The sequence below is a fragment of the Oncorhynchus nerka genome, linkage group LG15 (assembly GCF_034236695.1).
Source record: "Oncorhynchus nerka isolate Pitt River linkage group LG15, Oner_Uvic_2.0, whole genome shotgun sequence".
In the NCBI taxonomy this organism is placed as follows: domain Eukaryota; kingdom Metazoa; phylum Chordata; class Actinopteri; order Salmoniformes; family Salmonidae; genus Oncorhynchus; species Oncorhynchus nerka.
Window position 1 is genome coordinate 8,198,995 of NC_088410.1, and position 18,666 is coordinate 8,217,660.

Sequence of the window (18,666 nt, forward strand, 5' to 3'; positions counted from 1 at the left end):
CTGCCACAACACTGCCATAACACTGTCACAACACTGCCATAACACTGCAGTAACACTGCCACAACACTGCCATAACACTGTCACAACACTGCCATAACACTGCAGTAACACTGCCATAACACTGTCACAACACTGCCATAACACTGCAGTAACACTGCCATAACACTGCCACAACACTGCCATAACACTGCCATAACACTGCCACAACACTGTTATAACACTGCCATAACACTGTCACAACACTGTTATAACACTGCCATAACACTGCCATAACACTGCCACAACACTGCCATAACACTGCCATAACACTGTCACAACACTGTTATAACACTGCCATAACACTGCCACAACACTGCCATAACACTGCCATAACACTGCCATAACACTGCAGTAACACTGCCATAACACTGCCATAACACTGCAGTAACACTGCCATAACACTGCCATAACACTGCCATAACACTGCCGTAACACTGCAGTAACACTGCAGTAACACTGCCATAACACTGCCACAACACTGCCATAACACTGCCATAACACTGTCACAACACTGTTATAACACTGCCATAACACTGCCACAACACTGCCATAACACTGCCATAACACTGCCACAACACTGCCACAACACTGCCATAACACTGCCACAACACTGCCATAACACTGCAGTAACACTGCCATAACACTGCCACAACACTGCAATAACACTGCCAGAACACTGTCACAACACTGCAATAACACTGCAGTAACACTGCCATAACACTGCCATAACACTGCCACAACACTGCCACAACACTGCAATAACACTGCCAGAACACTGTCACAACACTGCAATAACACTGCAGTAACACTGCCATAACACTGCCACAACACTGCCACAACACTGCAATAACACTGCAGTAACACTGCCATAACACTGCCATAACACTGCCACAACACTGTCACAACACTGCAATAACACTGCAATAACACTGCCAGAACACTGTCACAACACTGCCACAACACTGCAGTAACACTGCCGTAACACTGTCACAACACTGCCACAACACTGTCATAACACTGTCATAACACTGCAATAACACTGCCATAACACTGCCATAACACTGCCACAACACTGCCATAACACTGCCACAACACTGTTATAACACTGTCATAACACTGTTATAACACTGCCACAACACTGCCACAGCACTGCCACAACACTGTTATAACACTGTCATAACACTGCCACAACACTGCCACAACACTGCCACAACACTGTTATAACACTGTCATAACACTGCCATAACACTGCCATAACACTGCCACAACACTGCCACAACACTGCAGTAACACTGCTTTACCAAATGTCTGTGGTGGCAACGTGTTTTGTCATGCTGTCTCCAGCGTCGGCTCCTAAGTGTTACAACGCCAGTGATCCAGAGCTCAACTCAACGGCCTGGTTTGCTGAGAACATCGGACTCTTCATCACTTATCTCACCTTGGAAGACCTCAACACCTTCGGATCAGCGCAGGTACTGTACTGTGGTGTATAGACACACAAGGAACACACACATATATATACACACACACACATATATATATATACACACACACACACACACACACACACACACACACACACACACACACACACACAGCTTCTACTTGAGCATCATTGAAAAAGGATGAATTTCCAAATATCAAATTGCTAATTGAGTTTACTTCCTGAATGCATGTCATGGTATTAATCCCTGTGTGTGTCCCTCCTCCTCCTCTTCCTCATCCGCCTCTTCCTCCCCTTCCTCCTCCTCCTCCTCCTCCTCCTCCTCCACCTCCTCCTCCTCCACCTCCTCCTCTTCTTCCTCTTCTTCCTCCTCCTCCTCCTCCTCCTCCTCCTCCTCCTCCTCCTCCACCTCCTCCTCTTCTTCCTCTTCTTCCTCCTCCTCCTCCTCCTACTCCTCCTCCTCCCCCCCTCCTCTTCTTCCTCTTCTTCCTCCTCCTCCTCCCCCTCTTCTTCCTCCTCCTCCTCCTCCTCCTCCTCCTCCTCCCCATCCTCCTCCTCCTCCTCCTCCCCCCCTCCTCCTCTTCCTCCTCCCAGGTGTTGCAGGTGTTCACAGTGAACCTGGTGAACATAGGTCTACTGAACTCCACTAGCCTGCCCCAGAACCTCACTGACTACTACACATCACTGGTCTACCTACAGGACAGCAACTTCAACCCTCTGTTGTGAGTCTGTCTGTCTGTGTCTCTCTCACTCTCTCGCTGTTTCTCTCCTGTCTGTCTGTCTGCGTGGGTCTGTCTCTGTCTATCTGTCTGTGAGTCTGTCTGCCCATCTCTCTCTCTCTCAATTCAATTCAAGGGGCTTTATTGGCATGGGAAACATATGTTAACATTGCCAAAGCAAGTGAGGTAAAACCTCTTCTTGTGGCAACAGGTCACAAATCTTGCTGCTGTGATGGCACACTGTGGTATTTCTCTCTCTCCTGTCTCTCTCTCTCTCTGTCTGTCTGTCTCTCTCTCTCTCTGTCTCTGTCTGTCTGTCTCTCTCTCTCTCTCTCTCTCTCTCTCTCTCTCTCTCTCTCTCTCTCTCTCTCTCTCTCTGTCTCTGTCTGCCTGGGTCTGTCTATCTGCCTGGGTCTGTCTGTGAGTGTGTCTGTCTGTCTTGCTCACACACTCACTCACTCACTCACGCACTCACTCACTCTATTTCTCTCTCTCTATTTAATTCTCTCTTTCTGTTTCTCTCTCTCGCTCCCTGAAACAAACTTGTTAACATGTCAACTACAATCCTACATAATATTACCTCTTCTCTTTCTCCCTCCCCCCTCCCTCTCTCTCCAGCCTTCCTCTGTTGTTTCGATGTGTGGCCCCAGGACCAGCCTTCAGACAGCTGGACGCTGAGCAGAGCATGATCCTTCTACACAACCTGACTACACTGTGTAGAGACCTAGACCCACAGGTAACACACACAGACACAGACACACACACACACACACACACGGACGGACGGACGGACAGATACACACACACACACACACACACACACACACACACACACACACACACACACACACACACACACACGAACACTGTACATTAACCCTCGCTGTGTGTTCTCTGCAGGTGTCTGCAGCTCTAGCAGCTAACATGGGAGACAACATAAACAGCAACACCATCGCTGCCCTCGGCAGAGAAAGTACAGGTCTATCTGAGGGTCAGATCACCATGGCACCCGCCAGCGTTCTGTGGGCTTCCTTCAGCATTCTGAGCACTGTGATTGGCTGGAACCAGGGCCAGGCCATGGCCATCATCCAATCACTGATGTTGTCAGGAGCCTTGAAGGTAACCTAGTTGGTGGTGGTTGTTATTTTTTTCCCCAAAACATATTTTAAAAAGTCACAAAGATTAAAAGATAAAGACACATGCTCTCAGATAAACACTTTCTTCAGCCATTTGTCTTTCAATCTTCTCTTTCTCACTTTCCTGTCGGTTTCTGGTTTTCACTCATACTTCCTCTCAGAGTCAGGACACCCGTAGGTAAACTAGCAAGTGGTAGTTAATCACCTAGTACTGGTTGTTGTTGTGGTAGTTAATCACCTAGTACTGGTTGTTGTTGTGGTAGTTAATCACAGAGTACTGGTTGTTGTTGTGGTAGTTAATCACCGAGTACTGGTTGTTGTTGTGGTAGTTAATCACCGAGTACTGGTTGTTGTTGTGGTAGTTAATCACCTAGTACTGGTTGTTGTTGTGGTAGTTAGTTAATCACCTAGTACTGGTTGTTGTTGGTAGTTAGTTAATCACCTAGTACTGGTTGTTGTTGCTGGTAGTTAGTTAATCACCTAGTACTGGTTGTTGCTGGTAGTTAGTTAATCACATAGTACTGGTTGTTGTTGCTGGTATTAATCACCTAGTACTGGTTGTTGTTGTGGTAGTTAGTTAATCACATAGTACTGGTTGTTGTTGTTGTACTGGTTGTTGTTGTTGTTTGATAATATCGTAGAATCTTTACTTTAATCATTATTCTGTCGTCGTTCACCATTTTCTTCCTTTTTATCAGATGATCAGATCCTTCCTTCGTTTGTTTCATACACTTATCTGTGTTGTCGTCTTCATCTCTACTTCCTGTCAGATCAACAGCGCATCCACCTTGACAGCGCTGGGTTCCCTGGTGACCGGTGTTCCCTCGGCAACCTTAGGCAGCATCAGCGGCACGGAACTCCTCTACGCGTCCCAGGATGCCACATTCATAACATACATGCAGACCGCCCCGACGATCTTAATCCAGACTTTCGTCACTCAGGTACCATGTCGCAGTTAAAGTCTTCCTCACTTAACCTTTTGGTTCCTACTATGAGAACTGTTGAGTATTTCCAGTTAATTCTATAGCAGTGATAAACATTTCTTAGCTGAATGCTTGTAATATAGATGGATAAAAGGATGGATGTTTGACTGACCGACCGACAAACTGATTGATTAATATGGTGTCTATTCTCCCCATATAGTTGACTGATTGATTAATATGGTGTCTATTCTCCCCATACAGTTGACTGATTGATTAGGTGTCTATTCTCCCCATAGGGTTGACTGATTGATTAATATGGTGTCTATTCTCACCATACAGTTGACTGATTGATTAATATGGTGTCTATTCTCCCCATACAGTTGACTGATTGATTAATATGGTGTCTATTCTCCCCATCCAGTTCACTGATTGATTAATATGGTGTCTATTCTCCCCATAGGGTTGACTGATTGATTAATGTGGTGTCTATTCTCCCCATACAGTTGACTGATTGATTAATATGGTGTCTATTCTCCCCATACAGTTGACTGATTGATTAATATAGTGTCTATTCTCCCCATACAGTTGACTGATTGATTAATATGGTGTTTATTCTCCCCATACAGTTGACAGATTGATTAATGTGGTGTCTATTCTCCCCATACAGTTGACTGATTGATTAATGTGGTGTCTATTCTCCCCATACAGTTGACTGATTGATTAATGTGGTGTCTATTCTCCCCATACAGTTGACTGATTGATTAATGTGGTGTCTATTCTCCCCATACAGTTGACTGATTGATTAATATGGTGTCTATTCTCCCCATACAGTTGACTGATTGATTAATGTGGTGTCTATTCTCCCCATACAGTTGACTGATTGATTAATGTGGTGTCTATTCTCCCCATACAGTTGACTGATTGATTAATGTGGTGTCTATTCTCCCCATACAGTTGACTGATTGATATAGTGTCTATTCTCCCCATAGGGTTGACTGATTGATTAATATGGTGTCTATTCTCCCCATCCAGTTGACTGATTGATTCATGTGGTGTCTATTCTCCCCATCCAGTTGATCACAGTGAACCCTAACCCAGACAGTATTCTCCAGAACGTCCCAGACAGCATGTCTACTGAGATCCCCAGGTCCCTGCTGCAGGGCTTCTCTCAGAGCAGTGTGGTGGTGGAGAAACTGAACCAGAAGACATGGAGACACGAACAGGTGATGGGGGAGCACACACACACACACACACACACACACACACACACACACACACACACACACACACACACACACACACACACACAAAATAACTCATTAAAATAAATAATAAAATTACTAATATTAAGTGGATCAAAATCACGACAAAATCTCAACGTTGTTAGATGAATGCAAGTCATTTCAGCCTGTGGTGTCTGACCTGGACCCACTGACTAACAGTAGGGTTGGCTTTCACCACATACTACACACACACACACACACACAGACACACACAAACAGACACACACACACACCACACACACAGACACAGACACAGACACAGAGACAGAGACAGAGACAGAGACACACAGACACACAGACACACAGAGACACAGAGACACACACACACACACACACACACACACACACACACACACACACACACACACACACACACACACACACACACACACACACACACACACACACACACAGTGAACACACACACAGTGAACACACACAGTGAACACACACAGTGAACACACACACATACAGTGAACACACACACACACAGTGAACACACACACACAGTGAACACACACAGTGAACACACACAGTGAACACACACACACAGTGAACACACACACACAGTGAACACACACACACAGTGAACACACACACACAGTGAACACACACACAGTGAACACACACACAGTGAACACACACACAGTGAACACACACACACAGTGAACACACACACACACACACAGTGAACACACACACACACACACAGTGAACACACACACACACAGTGAACACACACACAGTGAACACACACACACAGTGAACACACACAGTGAATTTAAGAAACTATAATACTGTTCTTTTATTTTCAGGCTGTGTTGTTCTTTGACACAGTGGCTCTAGGAATTGACAACTCCGACAAGTGAGTCTGGGAACATCTGCACATTGTGATGTACAGTATATATATATACACAGATATATATATATATATACACAGATATATATATATACACAGATATATATACACAGATATAGATATATATATATATATATATATATATACATACATATATATATATATATATATATACACAGATATATATATATATATACACAGATATATATATATATATATATATATATATATATATATATGTACACAGATATATATACAGATATATATATATACACACAGATATACATATATATATATACACAGATATATATACAGATATATATATATACACACAGATATACATATATATATATACACAGATATATATACAGATATATATATATACACACAGATATACATATATATATATACACAGATATACATATATATATACACACAGATATATATATATATATACACACAGATATACATATATATATATACACAGATATATATATAAAGTGCATTCGGAAAGTATTTACGTAAGTATTCAGACCCTTTACTCAGTACTTTGTTGAAGCACCTTTGGCAGCGATTACAGCCTTGAGTCTTCTTGGGTATGATGCTACAAGCTTGGTACACCTGTATTTGGGGAGTTCCCATTCTCCTCTGTAGATCCTCTCAAGCTCTGTCAGGTTGGATGGGGAGCATCGCTGCACAGTTATTTTCAGGTCTCTCCAGAGATGGGTTCAAATCCGGGCTCTGGCTGGGCCACTCAAGGACATTCAGAGACTTGTCCCAAAGCCACTCCTGTGTTGTTTTGGCTGTGTGCTTAGGGTCGTTGTCCTATTGGAAGGCGAACCCTCGCCCCAGTCTGGGGTTCTGAGCGCTCTGGAGCAGGTTTTCATCAAAGACCTCTCTGTACTTTGCTCCGTTCGTCTTTCCCTCGATCCTGACTAGTCTCCCATTCCCTGTCACTGAAAAACATCCCCACAGCATGATGCTGCCACCACCATGAGTCACCGTAGGGATGGTACCAGGTTTCCTCCAGATGTGACGCTTGGCATTTAGGCCAAAGAGTTCAATCTCGGTTTTATCAGACCAGAGAATCTTGTTTCTCATAGGTCTGAGAGTCCTTTAGGTACCTTTTGGCAAACTCCAAGCGGGCTGTCATGTGCCTTTTACTGAGGAGTGGGTTCCGTCTGGCCACTCTGCCATAAAGTCCTGATTGGCGGAGTGCTACAGAAATGGTTTTCCTTCTGGAAGGTTCTCCCATCTCCACAGAGGAACTCTGGAGCTCTGTCAGAGTGACCATCGGGTTCTTGGTCACCTCCCTGACCAAGGCCCTTCTCCCCCGATTGCTCAGTTTGGCCAGGCGGACAGCTCTTGGAAGAGTCTTGGTGGTTCAAAACTTAATGGAGGCCACTGTGTTCTTGGGGACCCACAATGCTGCAGAAATGTTTTGGTACCTTTCCCCAGACCTGTGCTTCGACACAATCCTGTCTCGGAGCTCTACGGACAATTCCTTCGACCTCATGGCTAGGTTCTTGCTCTGACATGCACTGTCTACTGGGACCTTATACAGACAGGTGTGTGCCTTTCCAAATCATGTCCAATCAATTAAATTCACCACAGGTGGACTCCAATCAAATTGTAGAAACATGTCAAAGATGATCAATGGAAACAGGATGCACCTGAGCTCATTTTCAACTCTCATAGCAAAGGGTCTGAATACTTATGTAAATAAGGTATTATATTTTTTGTTTGTAATACATTTGCAAAAATGTCTAAAAAACAGTTTTCACTTTGTCATTATGGGGTATTGTGTGTAGATAAAAAAAAAAAAAAAATTATGAAATCGATTTTAGAATAAGTCTGTAACATAACAAAATGTGGAAAAAGTCAAGGTGTCTGAATACTTTCTGAATGCACTGTAAAACCAGGAAGTGTCATGTGGGCGTGTTGATTGTGTCTCAGTGCAATTTCTCTCAGTTTAATGGTTATTTATTTTTCAATTGTTGTGTGTGTGTGTGTGTGTCCATGTGTGTGTGTGTCCGTGTGTGTGTGTCCGTGTGTGTGTGTGTGTGTGTGCGTGCGTGCGTATGTGTCTGTGTGTGTCTGTGTGTGCGTGCGTGTATATGTGTGCGTGTGCGTGCGCGTGCGTGTGTGCGTGTGCGTGCATGCATGCGCGTGCGTGTGTGTGTGTGTGTGCGTGCGTGTATATGTGTGTGTCCCCAGTATGTCATCCAGCGTGCTCCAGGGCTTCACCTGCACCAGAGTGGCCAGTATGACCACAACCAAGATCAAGAAACTGGTCAAGGCCTGCAGGAGGAAGGGCAAGAACAGGGTCGCACTGAGAGAGACTCAGGTCAGATACCAGCTGTTGTTGTTGTTTTCACTGTGGTTATTGTTGTTGTTGTCGTACTCAAAGAGACTCTGGTCAGCCTCTCATCACCAAGCTTAATACCAGCTGTTGTTGTTGTTGTTGTCGTACTCAAAGAGACTCTGGTCAGCCTCTCATCACCAAGCTTAATACCAGCTGTTGTTGTTGTTGTCGTTGTTGTTGTCGTACTCAAAGAGACTCTGGTCAGCCTCTCATCACCAAGCTTAATACCAGCTGTTGTTGTTGTTGTTGTTGTTGTCGTACCCAGAGACTCTGGTCAGCCTCTCATCACCAAGCTTAAGACCAGCTGTTGTTGTTGTCATTGTTGTTGTCGTACTCAAAGAGACTCAGGTCAGCCTCTCATCACCAAGCTTAATACCAGCTGTTGTTGTTGTTGTCGTTGTTGTTGTTGTACTCAAAGAGACTCTGGTCAGCCACTCATCACCAAGCTTAATACCAGCTGTTGTTGTTGTTGTCGTTGTTGTTGTTGTACTCAAAGAGACTCTGGTCAGCCACTCATCACCAAGCTTAATACCAGCTGTTGTTGTTGTTGTCGTTGTTGTTGTTGTACTCAAAGAGACTCTGGTCAGCCACTCATCACCAAGCTTAATACCAGCTGTTATTGTTGTTTTCGTTGTTGTTGTTGTCGTACTCAAAGAGACTCTGGTCAGCCTCTCATCACCAAGCTTAATACCAGCTGTTGTTGTTGTTGTTGTTGTTGTTGTTGTCGTACTCAAAGAGACTCTGGTCAGCCTCTCATCACCAAGCTTAATACCAGCTGTTGTTGTTGTTGTTGTTGTTGTCGTACTCAAAGAGACTCTGGTCAGCCTCTCATCACCAAGCTTAATACCATCTGTTGTTGTTGTTGTCGTTGTTGTTGTCATACTCAGAGACTCTGGTCAGCCTCTCATCACCAAGATTAATACCAGCTGTTGTTGTCGTTGTTGTTGTCGTACTCAAAGAGACTCAGGTCAGCCTCTCATCACCAAGCTTAATACCAGCTGTTGTTGTTGTTGTCGTTGTTGTTGTTGTACTCAAAGAGACTCTGGTCAGCCACTCATCACCAAGCTTAATACCAGCTGTTGTTGTTGTTGTCGTTGTTGTTGTTGTACTCAAAGAGACTCTGGTCAGCCACTCATCACCAAGCTTAATACCAGCTGTTATTGTTGTTTTCGTTGTTGTTGTTGTCGTACTCAAAGAGACTCTGGTCAGCCTCTCATCACCAAGCTTAATACCAGCTGTTGTTGTTGTTGTTGTTGTTGTTGTTGTTGTCGTACTCAAAGAGACTCTGGTCAGCCTCTCATCACCAAGCTTAATACCAGCTGTTGTTGTTGTTGTTGTTGTTGTCATACTCAAAGAGACTCTGGTCAGCCTCTCATCACCAAGCTTAATACCAGCTGTTGTTGTTGTTGTTGTTGTTGTTGTTGTCATACTCAGAGACTCTGGTCAGCCTCTCATCACCAAGATTAATACCAGCTGTTGTTGTCGTTGTTGTTGTCGTACTCAAAGAGACTCAGGTCAGCCTCTCATCACCAAGCTTAATACCAGCTGTTGTTGTTGTCGTTGTTGTTGTCGTACTCAAAGAGACTCTGGTCAGCCTCTCATCACCAAGCTTAATACCAGCTGTTGTTGTTGTTGTTGTTGTTGTTGTTGTTGTCGTACTCAAAGAGACTCTGGTCAGCCTCTCATCACCAAGCTTAATACCAGCTGTTGTTGTTGTTGTCGTACTCAAAGAGACTCTGGTCAGCCTCTCATCACCAAGCTTAATACCAGCTGTTGTTGTTGTTGTTGTTGTTGTTGTTGTTGTTGTTGTTGTTGTCGTACTCAAAGAGACTCTGGTCAGCCTCTCATCACCAAGCTTAATACCAGCTGTTGTTGTTGTTGTCGTACTCAAAGAGACTCTGGTCAGCCTCTCATCACCAAGCTTAATACCAGCTGTTGTTGTTGTTGTTGTTGTTGTCATACTCAAAGAGACTCTGGTCAGCCTCTCATCACCAAGCTTAATACCAGCTGTTGTTGTTGTTGTCGTTGTTGTTGTCGTACTCAAAGAGACTCTGGTCAGCCTCTCATCACCAAGCTTAATACCAGCTGTTGTTGTTGTTGTTGTACTCAAAGAGACTCTGGTCAGCCTCTCATCACCAAGCTTAATACCAGCTGTTGTTGTTGTTGTTGTTGTTGTTGTTGTTGTTGTCGTACTCAAAGAGACTCTGGTCAGCCTCTCATCACCAAGCTTAATACCAGCTGTTGTTGTTGTCGTACTCAAAGAGACTCTGGTCAGCCTCTCATCACCAAGCTTAATACCAGCTGTTGTTGTTGTCGTACTCAAAGAGACTCTGGTCAGCCTCTCATCACCAAGCTTAATAGCAGCTGTTGTTGTTGTTGTTGTTGTTGTCGTACTCAAAGAGACTCTGGTCAGCCTCTCATCACCAAGCTTAATACCAGCTGTTGTTGTTGTTGTTGTTGTTGTTGTCGTACTCAAAGAGACTCTGGTCAGCCTCTCATCACCAAGCTTAATACCAGCTGTTGTTGTTGTTGTTGTTGTTGTTGTTGTCGTACTCAAAGAGACTCTGGTCAGCCTCTCATCACCAAGCTTAATACCAGCTGTTGTTGTTGTTGCTGTTGTTGTTGTTGTCGTTGTTGTTGTCGTACTCAAAGAGACTCTGGTCAGCCTCTCATCACCAAGCTTAATACCAGCTGTTGTTGGTGTTGTTGTTGTTGTTGTTGTTATTTTCGTTGTTGTTGTCGTACTCAAAGAGACTCTGGTCAGCCTCTCATCACCAAGCTTAATACCAGCTGTTGTTGTTGTTGTCGTACTCAAAGAGACTCTGGTCAGCCTCTCATCACCAAGCTTAATACCAGCTGTTGTTGTTGTTGTTGTTGTTGTTGTTGTTGTTGTTGTTGTCGTACTCAAAGAGACTCTGGTCAGCCTCTCATCACCAAGCTTAATACCAGCTGTTGTTGTTGTTGTCGTTGTTGTTGTCGTACTCAAAGAGACTCTGGTCAGCCTCTCATCACCAAGCTTAATACCAGCTGTTGTTGTTGTTGGTGTTGTTGTTGTTGTTGTTGTTGTTGTCGTTGTTGTTGTCGTACTCAAAGAGACTCTGGTCAGCCTCTCATCACTAAGCTTAATACCAGCTGTTGTTGTTGTCGTACTCAAAGAGACTCTGGTCAGCCTCTCATCACCAAGCTTAATACCAGCTGTTGTTGTTGTCGTACTCAAAGAGACTCTGGTCAGCCTCTCATCACCAAGCTTAATACCAGCTGTTGTCGTTGTTGTTGTCGTACTCAAAGAGACTCTGGTCAGCCTCTCATCACCAAGCTTAATACCAGCTGTTGTTGTTGTCGTTGTTGTTGTCGTACTCAAAGAGACTCTGGTCAGCCTCTCATCACCAAGCTTAATACCAGCTGTTGTTGTTGTTGTTGTTGTTGTTGTCGTACTCAAAGAGACTCTGGTCAGCCTCTCATCACCAAGCTTAATACCAGCTGTTGTTGTTGTTGTTGTTGTTGTTGTTGTTGTTGTTGTTGTTGTCATACTCAAAGAGACTCTGGTCAGCCTCTCATCACCAAGCTTAATACCAGCTGTTGTTGTTGTTGTTGTTGTTGTTGTTGTTGTTGTTGTCGTACTCAAAGAGACTCTGGTCAGCCTCTCATCACCAAGCTTAATACCAGCTGTTGTTGTTGTTGTTGTTGTTGTTGTTGTTGTCGTTGTTGTTGTCGTACTCAAAGAGACTCTGGTCAGCCTCTCATCACCAAGCTTAATACCAGCTGTTGTTGTTGTTGGTGTTGTTGTTGTTGTTGTTGGTGTTGTTGTTGTTGTTGTCGTACTCAAAGAGACTCTGGTCAGCCTCTCATCACCAAGCTTAATACCAGCTGTTGTTGTTGTTGTCGTTGTTGTTGTTGGTGTTGTTGTTGTTGTTGTCGTACTCAAAGAGACTCTGGTCAGCCTCTCATCACCAAGCTTAATACCAGCTGTTGTTGTTGTTGTTGTTGTTGTTGTTGTTGTTGTCGTACTCAAAGAGACTCTGGTCAGCCTCTCATCACCAAGCTTAATACCAGCTGTTGTTGTTGTTGTTGTTGTTGTTGTCGTACTCAAAGAGACTCTGGTCAGCCTCTCATCACCAAGCTTAATACCAGCTGTTGTTGTTGTTGTTGTTGTCGTACTCAAAGAGACTCTGGTCAGCCTCTCATCACCAAGCTTAATACCAGCTGTTGTTGTTGTTGTTGTTGTTGTCGTACTCAAAGAGACTCTGGTCAGCCTCTCATCACCAAGCTTAATACCAGCTGTTGTTGTTGTTGCCGAGGTCGGTAATTGTTGGATTCCAACAGTTGTTTGAGAAGTCAGCATGCAAAGGGATTATTCATTTGATAAATAATCATCATATTATTATATGTTTGTGTGACCCACAGTTGACCTGCATGTACAACTACATCAAGGAAGAGTCAAATGTCACCAGCTACAACCTGTACCCTCCTGACATGCTGCTTTACTACGAGTGAGTACCGCATGTCACACATTCAACCAATCAATCAACCAATCAATCAACCAATCAATTAACCAATCAACCAATAAATACATTGACCAACCAATCAACCAATCAATCAACCAATCAATTAACCAATCAACCAATCAACCAATAGATACATTGACCAACCAACCAATCAACCAATAAATCCATTAACCAATCAACCAATCAATCAACCAACAACCAATAAATCAATTAACCAATCAACCAATAAATACATTAACCAATCAACCAATCAATCAACCAACCAACCAATCAATACATGAACCATTACTGATGAATGATACTGGTTTATTAAGTTACTGATGAATGAAACTGGTTTATTAAGTTACTGATGGATGAAACTGGTTTATTAAGTTACTGATGAATGAAACTGGTTTATTAAGTTACTGATGGATGAAACTGGTTTATTAAGTTACTGATGGATGAAACTGTTTTTTTAAGTTACTGATGAATGAAACTGTTTTTTTAAGTTACTGATGAATGAAACTGTTTTTTTAAGTTACTGATGAATGAAACTGTTTTTTTAAGTTACTGATGAATGAAACTGTTTTTTTAAGTTACTGATGGATGAAACTGTTTTTTTAAGTTACTGATGAATGAAACTGGTTTATTAAGTTACTGATGAATGAAACTGTTTTTTTAAGTTACTGATGAATGAAACTGGTTTATTAAGTTACTGATGAATGAAACTGGTTTATTAAGTTACTGATGGATGAAACTGGTTTATTAAGTTACTGATGAATGAAACTGGTTTATTAAGTTACTGATGAATGAAACTGGTTTATTAAGTTACTGATGAATGAAACTGGTTTATTAAGTTACTGATGAATGAAACTGTTTTTTTAAGTTACTGATGGATGAAACTGGTTTATTAAGTTACTAATGAATGAAACTGGTTTATTAAGTTACTGATGAATGAAACTGTTTTTTTAAGTTACTGATGAATGAAACTGTTTTTTTAAGTTACTGATGGATGAAACTGGTTTATTAAGTTACTAATGAATGAAACTGGTTTATTAAGTTACTGATGGATGAAACTGGTTTATTAAGTTACTAATGAATGAAACTGGTTTATTAAGTTACTGATGGATGAAACTGGTTTTTTAAGTTACTGATGAATGAAACTGTTTTTTTAAGTTACTGATGGATGAAACTGGTTTATTAAGTTACTAATGAATGAAACTGGTTTATTAAGTTACTGATGGATGAAACTGGTTTATTAAGTTACTAATGAATGAAACTGGTTTATTAAGTTACTGATGGATGAAACTGGTTTTTTAAGTTACTGATGAATGAAACTGGTTTTTTAAGTTACTGATGAATGAAACTGGTTTATTAAGTTACTGATGAATGAAACTGTTTTATTAAGTTACTGATGAATGAAACTGGTTTATTAAGTTACTGATGAATGATGCCAGATGTATTTGTTTATTTATACTGTATGAATATAAAGGTGTTACTGTATTTGATGTCTGCAGCTACAGTAAGGTACCTCGGGACACCTGTAAGGACTACTTCAGTGAGCTGGGAGACGCAGACTTCCTCGTGTTCTCCGACGCGCTCAGCTTCAAACGCACAGCCCTGGTTAACAATGTCAAGACCTGCCTGGTGAGTCACCACACTGTCACACAACATGGATGTGGTCCAAATGACACCACTATTCCCTTTAATAGTACACTACTTTGGACCGGGCCTATCGGTCTCTGGTCTCAGTAGTACACTATAAATCTACAACCTCCATCCATTGCTTTCTGCAATGCAGTAAACCCTGGCAGATTGAAGCTCTGGAATGAACCTGGTTAACCCTGGGGGGGATAGCAACAGTAGCATCTGAACGAGTCTGGTTAACCCTGGGGGGGCAATAGCAATAGTAGCATCTGAAAGTGTCTGGTTAACCCTGGGGGGGAATAGCAACAGTAGCATCTGAAAGAGTCTGGTTAACCCTGGGGGAATAGCAACAACAGTGGCATCTGAAAGAGTCTGGTTAACCCTGGGGGAACAGCAACAGTAGCATCTGAAAGAGCCTGGTTAACCCTGGGGGGGACAGCAACAGTAGCATCTGAAAGAGTCTGGTTAACCCTGGGGGGGAATAGCAACAGTAGCATCTGAAAGAGTCTGGTTAACCCTGGGGGGGAATAGCAACAGTAGCATCTGAAAGAGTCTGGTTAACCCTGGGGGTGGGGGAATAGCAACAGCGAGGATGATCAGCTGTCCACCCTGTCTCCCTATAGCGCTGTACTGTTAGGCGTCTCACAGTACGGACATTGTCATTTATTGCCCTGGTCACATTGCAGTCCTCATGCCTCCTTGCAGCATGCCTAAGGCACGTTCACACAGATGAGCAGGGACCCTGGGCATCTTTCTTTTGGTGTTTTTCAGAGTCAGTAGAAAGGCCTCTTTAGTGTCCTAAGTTTTCATAACTGTAACCTTAATTGCCTACCGTCTGCAAGCTGTTGGTGTCTTAACGACCGTTCCACAGGTGCATGTTCATTAATTGTGTATGGTTCATTGAACAAGCATGGGAAACAGTGTTAAAACTCTTTACAATGAAGATCTGTGAAGTTATTTGGATTTTTATGAATGATCTTTGAAAAGACAGGGTCCTGAAAAAGATACGTACAATTTTTTGCTGAGTTTAGAATGACAATATAGAACAGCAATATAGAACGGCAATATAGAACGACAATATAGAACGGCAATATAGAACGGCAATATAGAATGGCAATACAGAATGACAATATAGAATGGCAATATAGAATGGCAATACAGAATGACAATATAGAATGGCAATATAGAATGGCAATATAGAATGGCAATATAGAATGGCAATACAGAATGACAATATAGAATGGCAATATAGAATGACAATATAGAATGACAATATGTAATGGCAATATAGAATGGCAATATAGAATGGCAATATAGAACGTAAATATAGAACGGCAATATAGAACGGCAATATAGAAATGCTCATGATATGAGCTTGCATTTGATGCGATCTGATTGGAAGTCGTGATGTCAGTGCTGTGTTGTGTCCATCTGTCCCTGCAGGGTATCAGCGGCACGGTTCTGAGCAGTGACAACCTGCAGGTCCTAGGTAACATGGTGTGTGTTCTGGACGGTTCCTACATCCAGAACTCTGACCAGCTCATCCTGCAGAAATTACAAAACTGTAATGACCTCACCGACGAACAGGTGGCTGCCATAGAAACGCTGTTGATGTCTGGGAAAACACAGTACGGGTAAGTCAACATGGAAACATGGAATTAAACAAACGCATCTGACTGACTGACTGGTCTGAAACTGATTGACTGACTGACTGACTGGGCAGAAACTGACTGATTGACTGACTGACTGACTGACTGACTGACTGGTCTGAAACTGACTGACTGACTGGTCTGAAACTGACTGACTGACTGACTGACTCGGCAGAAACTGACTGACTGACTGACTGGTCTGAAACTGACTGACTGACTGACTGACTGGCTGACTGGTCTGAAACTGACTGATTGACTGACTGACTGGGCTGAAACTAACGGACTGACTGGTCTGAAACTGACTGATTGACTGACTGACTGACTGGGCAGAAACTGACTGACTGGTCTGAAACTGACTGACTGACTGGCTGAAACTGACTGACTGATTGACTGACTGACTGACTGACTGACTGGGCAGAAACTGACTGATTGACTGACTGACTGACTGGGGGCTGAAACTGACTGATTGACTGACTGGGCAGAAACTGACTGACTGGTCTAAAACTGACTGATTGACTGACTGACTGGTCTGAAACTGACTGACTGACTGACTGGTCTGAAACTTACTGATTGAACTGACTGACTGACTGACTGACTGACTGACTGACTGACTGACTGACTGGGCAGAAACTGATTGACTGACTGAAACTGACTTGACTGACTGGGCTGAAACTGACTGATTGGTCTGAAACTGACTGATTGACTGACTGACTGAAACTGACTGATTGGTCTGACTGACTGATTGACTGACTGACTGACTGACTGACTGACTGACTGACTGGGCAGAAACTGACTGATTGACTGACTGACTGACTGACTGGGTCTGAAACTGACTGACTGACTGACTGAAACTGACTGACTGAATGACTGGTCTGAAACTGACTGACTGACTGACTGACTGACTGGTCTGAAACTGACTGATTGACTGACTGACTGACTGGGCTGAAACTGACTGACTGGTGAAACTGACTGATTGACTGACTGACTGACTGGGCAGAAACTGACTGACTGACTGACTGGTCTGAAACTGACTGACTGACTGACTGGGCAGAAACTGACTGATTGACTGACTGACTGACTGACTGGGCTGAAACTGACTGATTGACTGACTGGGCAGAAACTGACTGACTGGTCTAAAACTGACTGATTGACTGACTGACTGGTCTGAATCTGACTGACTGACTGACTGGTCTGAAACTTACTGATTGACTGACTGACTGACTGACTGGTCTGAAACTGACTGATTGACTGACTGACTGGTCTGAAACTGACTGATTGACTGACTGACTGACTGACTGACTGACTGGGCTGAAACTGGACTGACTGACTGAAACTGACTGACTGGGCTGAAACTGACTGACTGACTGACTGGGCTGAAACTGACTGATTGACTGACTGGGCTGAAACTGACTGACTGACTGACTGGGCAGAAACTGACTGATTGACTGACTGACTGACTGACTGGACTGGTCTGAAACTGACTGACTGACTGGTCTGACTGACTGACTGACTGAAACTGACTGACTGACTGACTGGTCTGAAACTGACTGACTGACTGGGCTGACTGGTCTGAAACTGACTGATTGACTGACTGACTGGGCTGAAACTGACGGACTGAGTGACTGGGCAGAAACTGACTGATTGACTGAGTGACTGGGCAGAAACTGACTGACTGACTGACTGACTGGTCTGAAACTGACTGACTGACTGACTGACTGACTGACTGACTGACTGACTGACTGACTGGGCAGAAACTGACTGATTGACTGACTGACTGACTGACTGGGCTGAAACTGACTGATTGACTGACTGGGCAGAAACTGACTGACTGAAAACTGACTGATTGACTGACTGACTGGTCTGAAACTGACTGACTGACTGGTCTGAAACTTACTGATTGACTGACTGACTGACTGAAACTGAAACTGACTGGTCTGAAACTGACTGACTGACTGGTCTGAAACTGACTGATTGACTGACTGAAACTGACTGACTGGTCTGAAACTGACTGATTGACTGACTGGGCTGAAACTGACTGACTGGTCTGAAACTGACTGATTGACTGACTGACTGGGCTGAAACTGACTGACTGACTGACTGACTGATTGACTGACTGAC

At 43.3% G+C, this 18,666-nt stretch overlaps 1 protein-coding gene across 1 annotated transcript in view; it reads left to right on the forward strand.

Annotated features, from left to right (window-relative positions):
- LOC115115792 (uncharacterized) overlaps nt 1-18,666 on the forward strand; it is a 66,001-nt gene that overhangs the window by 28,500 nt on the left and 18,835 nt on the right. The window contains exons 32-42 of the mRNA XM_065002180.1: nt 1,384-1,511; nt 2,078-2,205; nt 2,821-2,938; nt 3,103-3,321; nt 4,109-4,279; nt 5,335-5,484; nt 6,360-6,409; nt 8,621-8,750; nt 13,173-13,258; nt 14,770-14,899; nt 16,343-16,533. Coding sequence (XP_064858252.1) covers nt 1,384-1,511; nt 2,078-2,205; nt 2,821-2,938; nt 3,103-3,321; nt 4,109-4,279; nt 5,335-5,484; nt 6,360-6,409; nt 8,621-8,750; nt 13,173-13,258; nt 14,770-14,899; nt 16,343-16,533 — 1,501 coding nt within the window. The remainder of the gene's footprint in view (nt 1-1,383; nt 1,512-2,077; nt 2,206-2,820; nt 2,939-3,102; nt 3,322-4,108; nt 4,280-5,334; nt 5,485-6,359; nt 6,410-8,620; nt 8,751-13,172; nt 13,259-14,769; nt 14,900-16,342; nt 16,534-18,666) is intronic.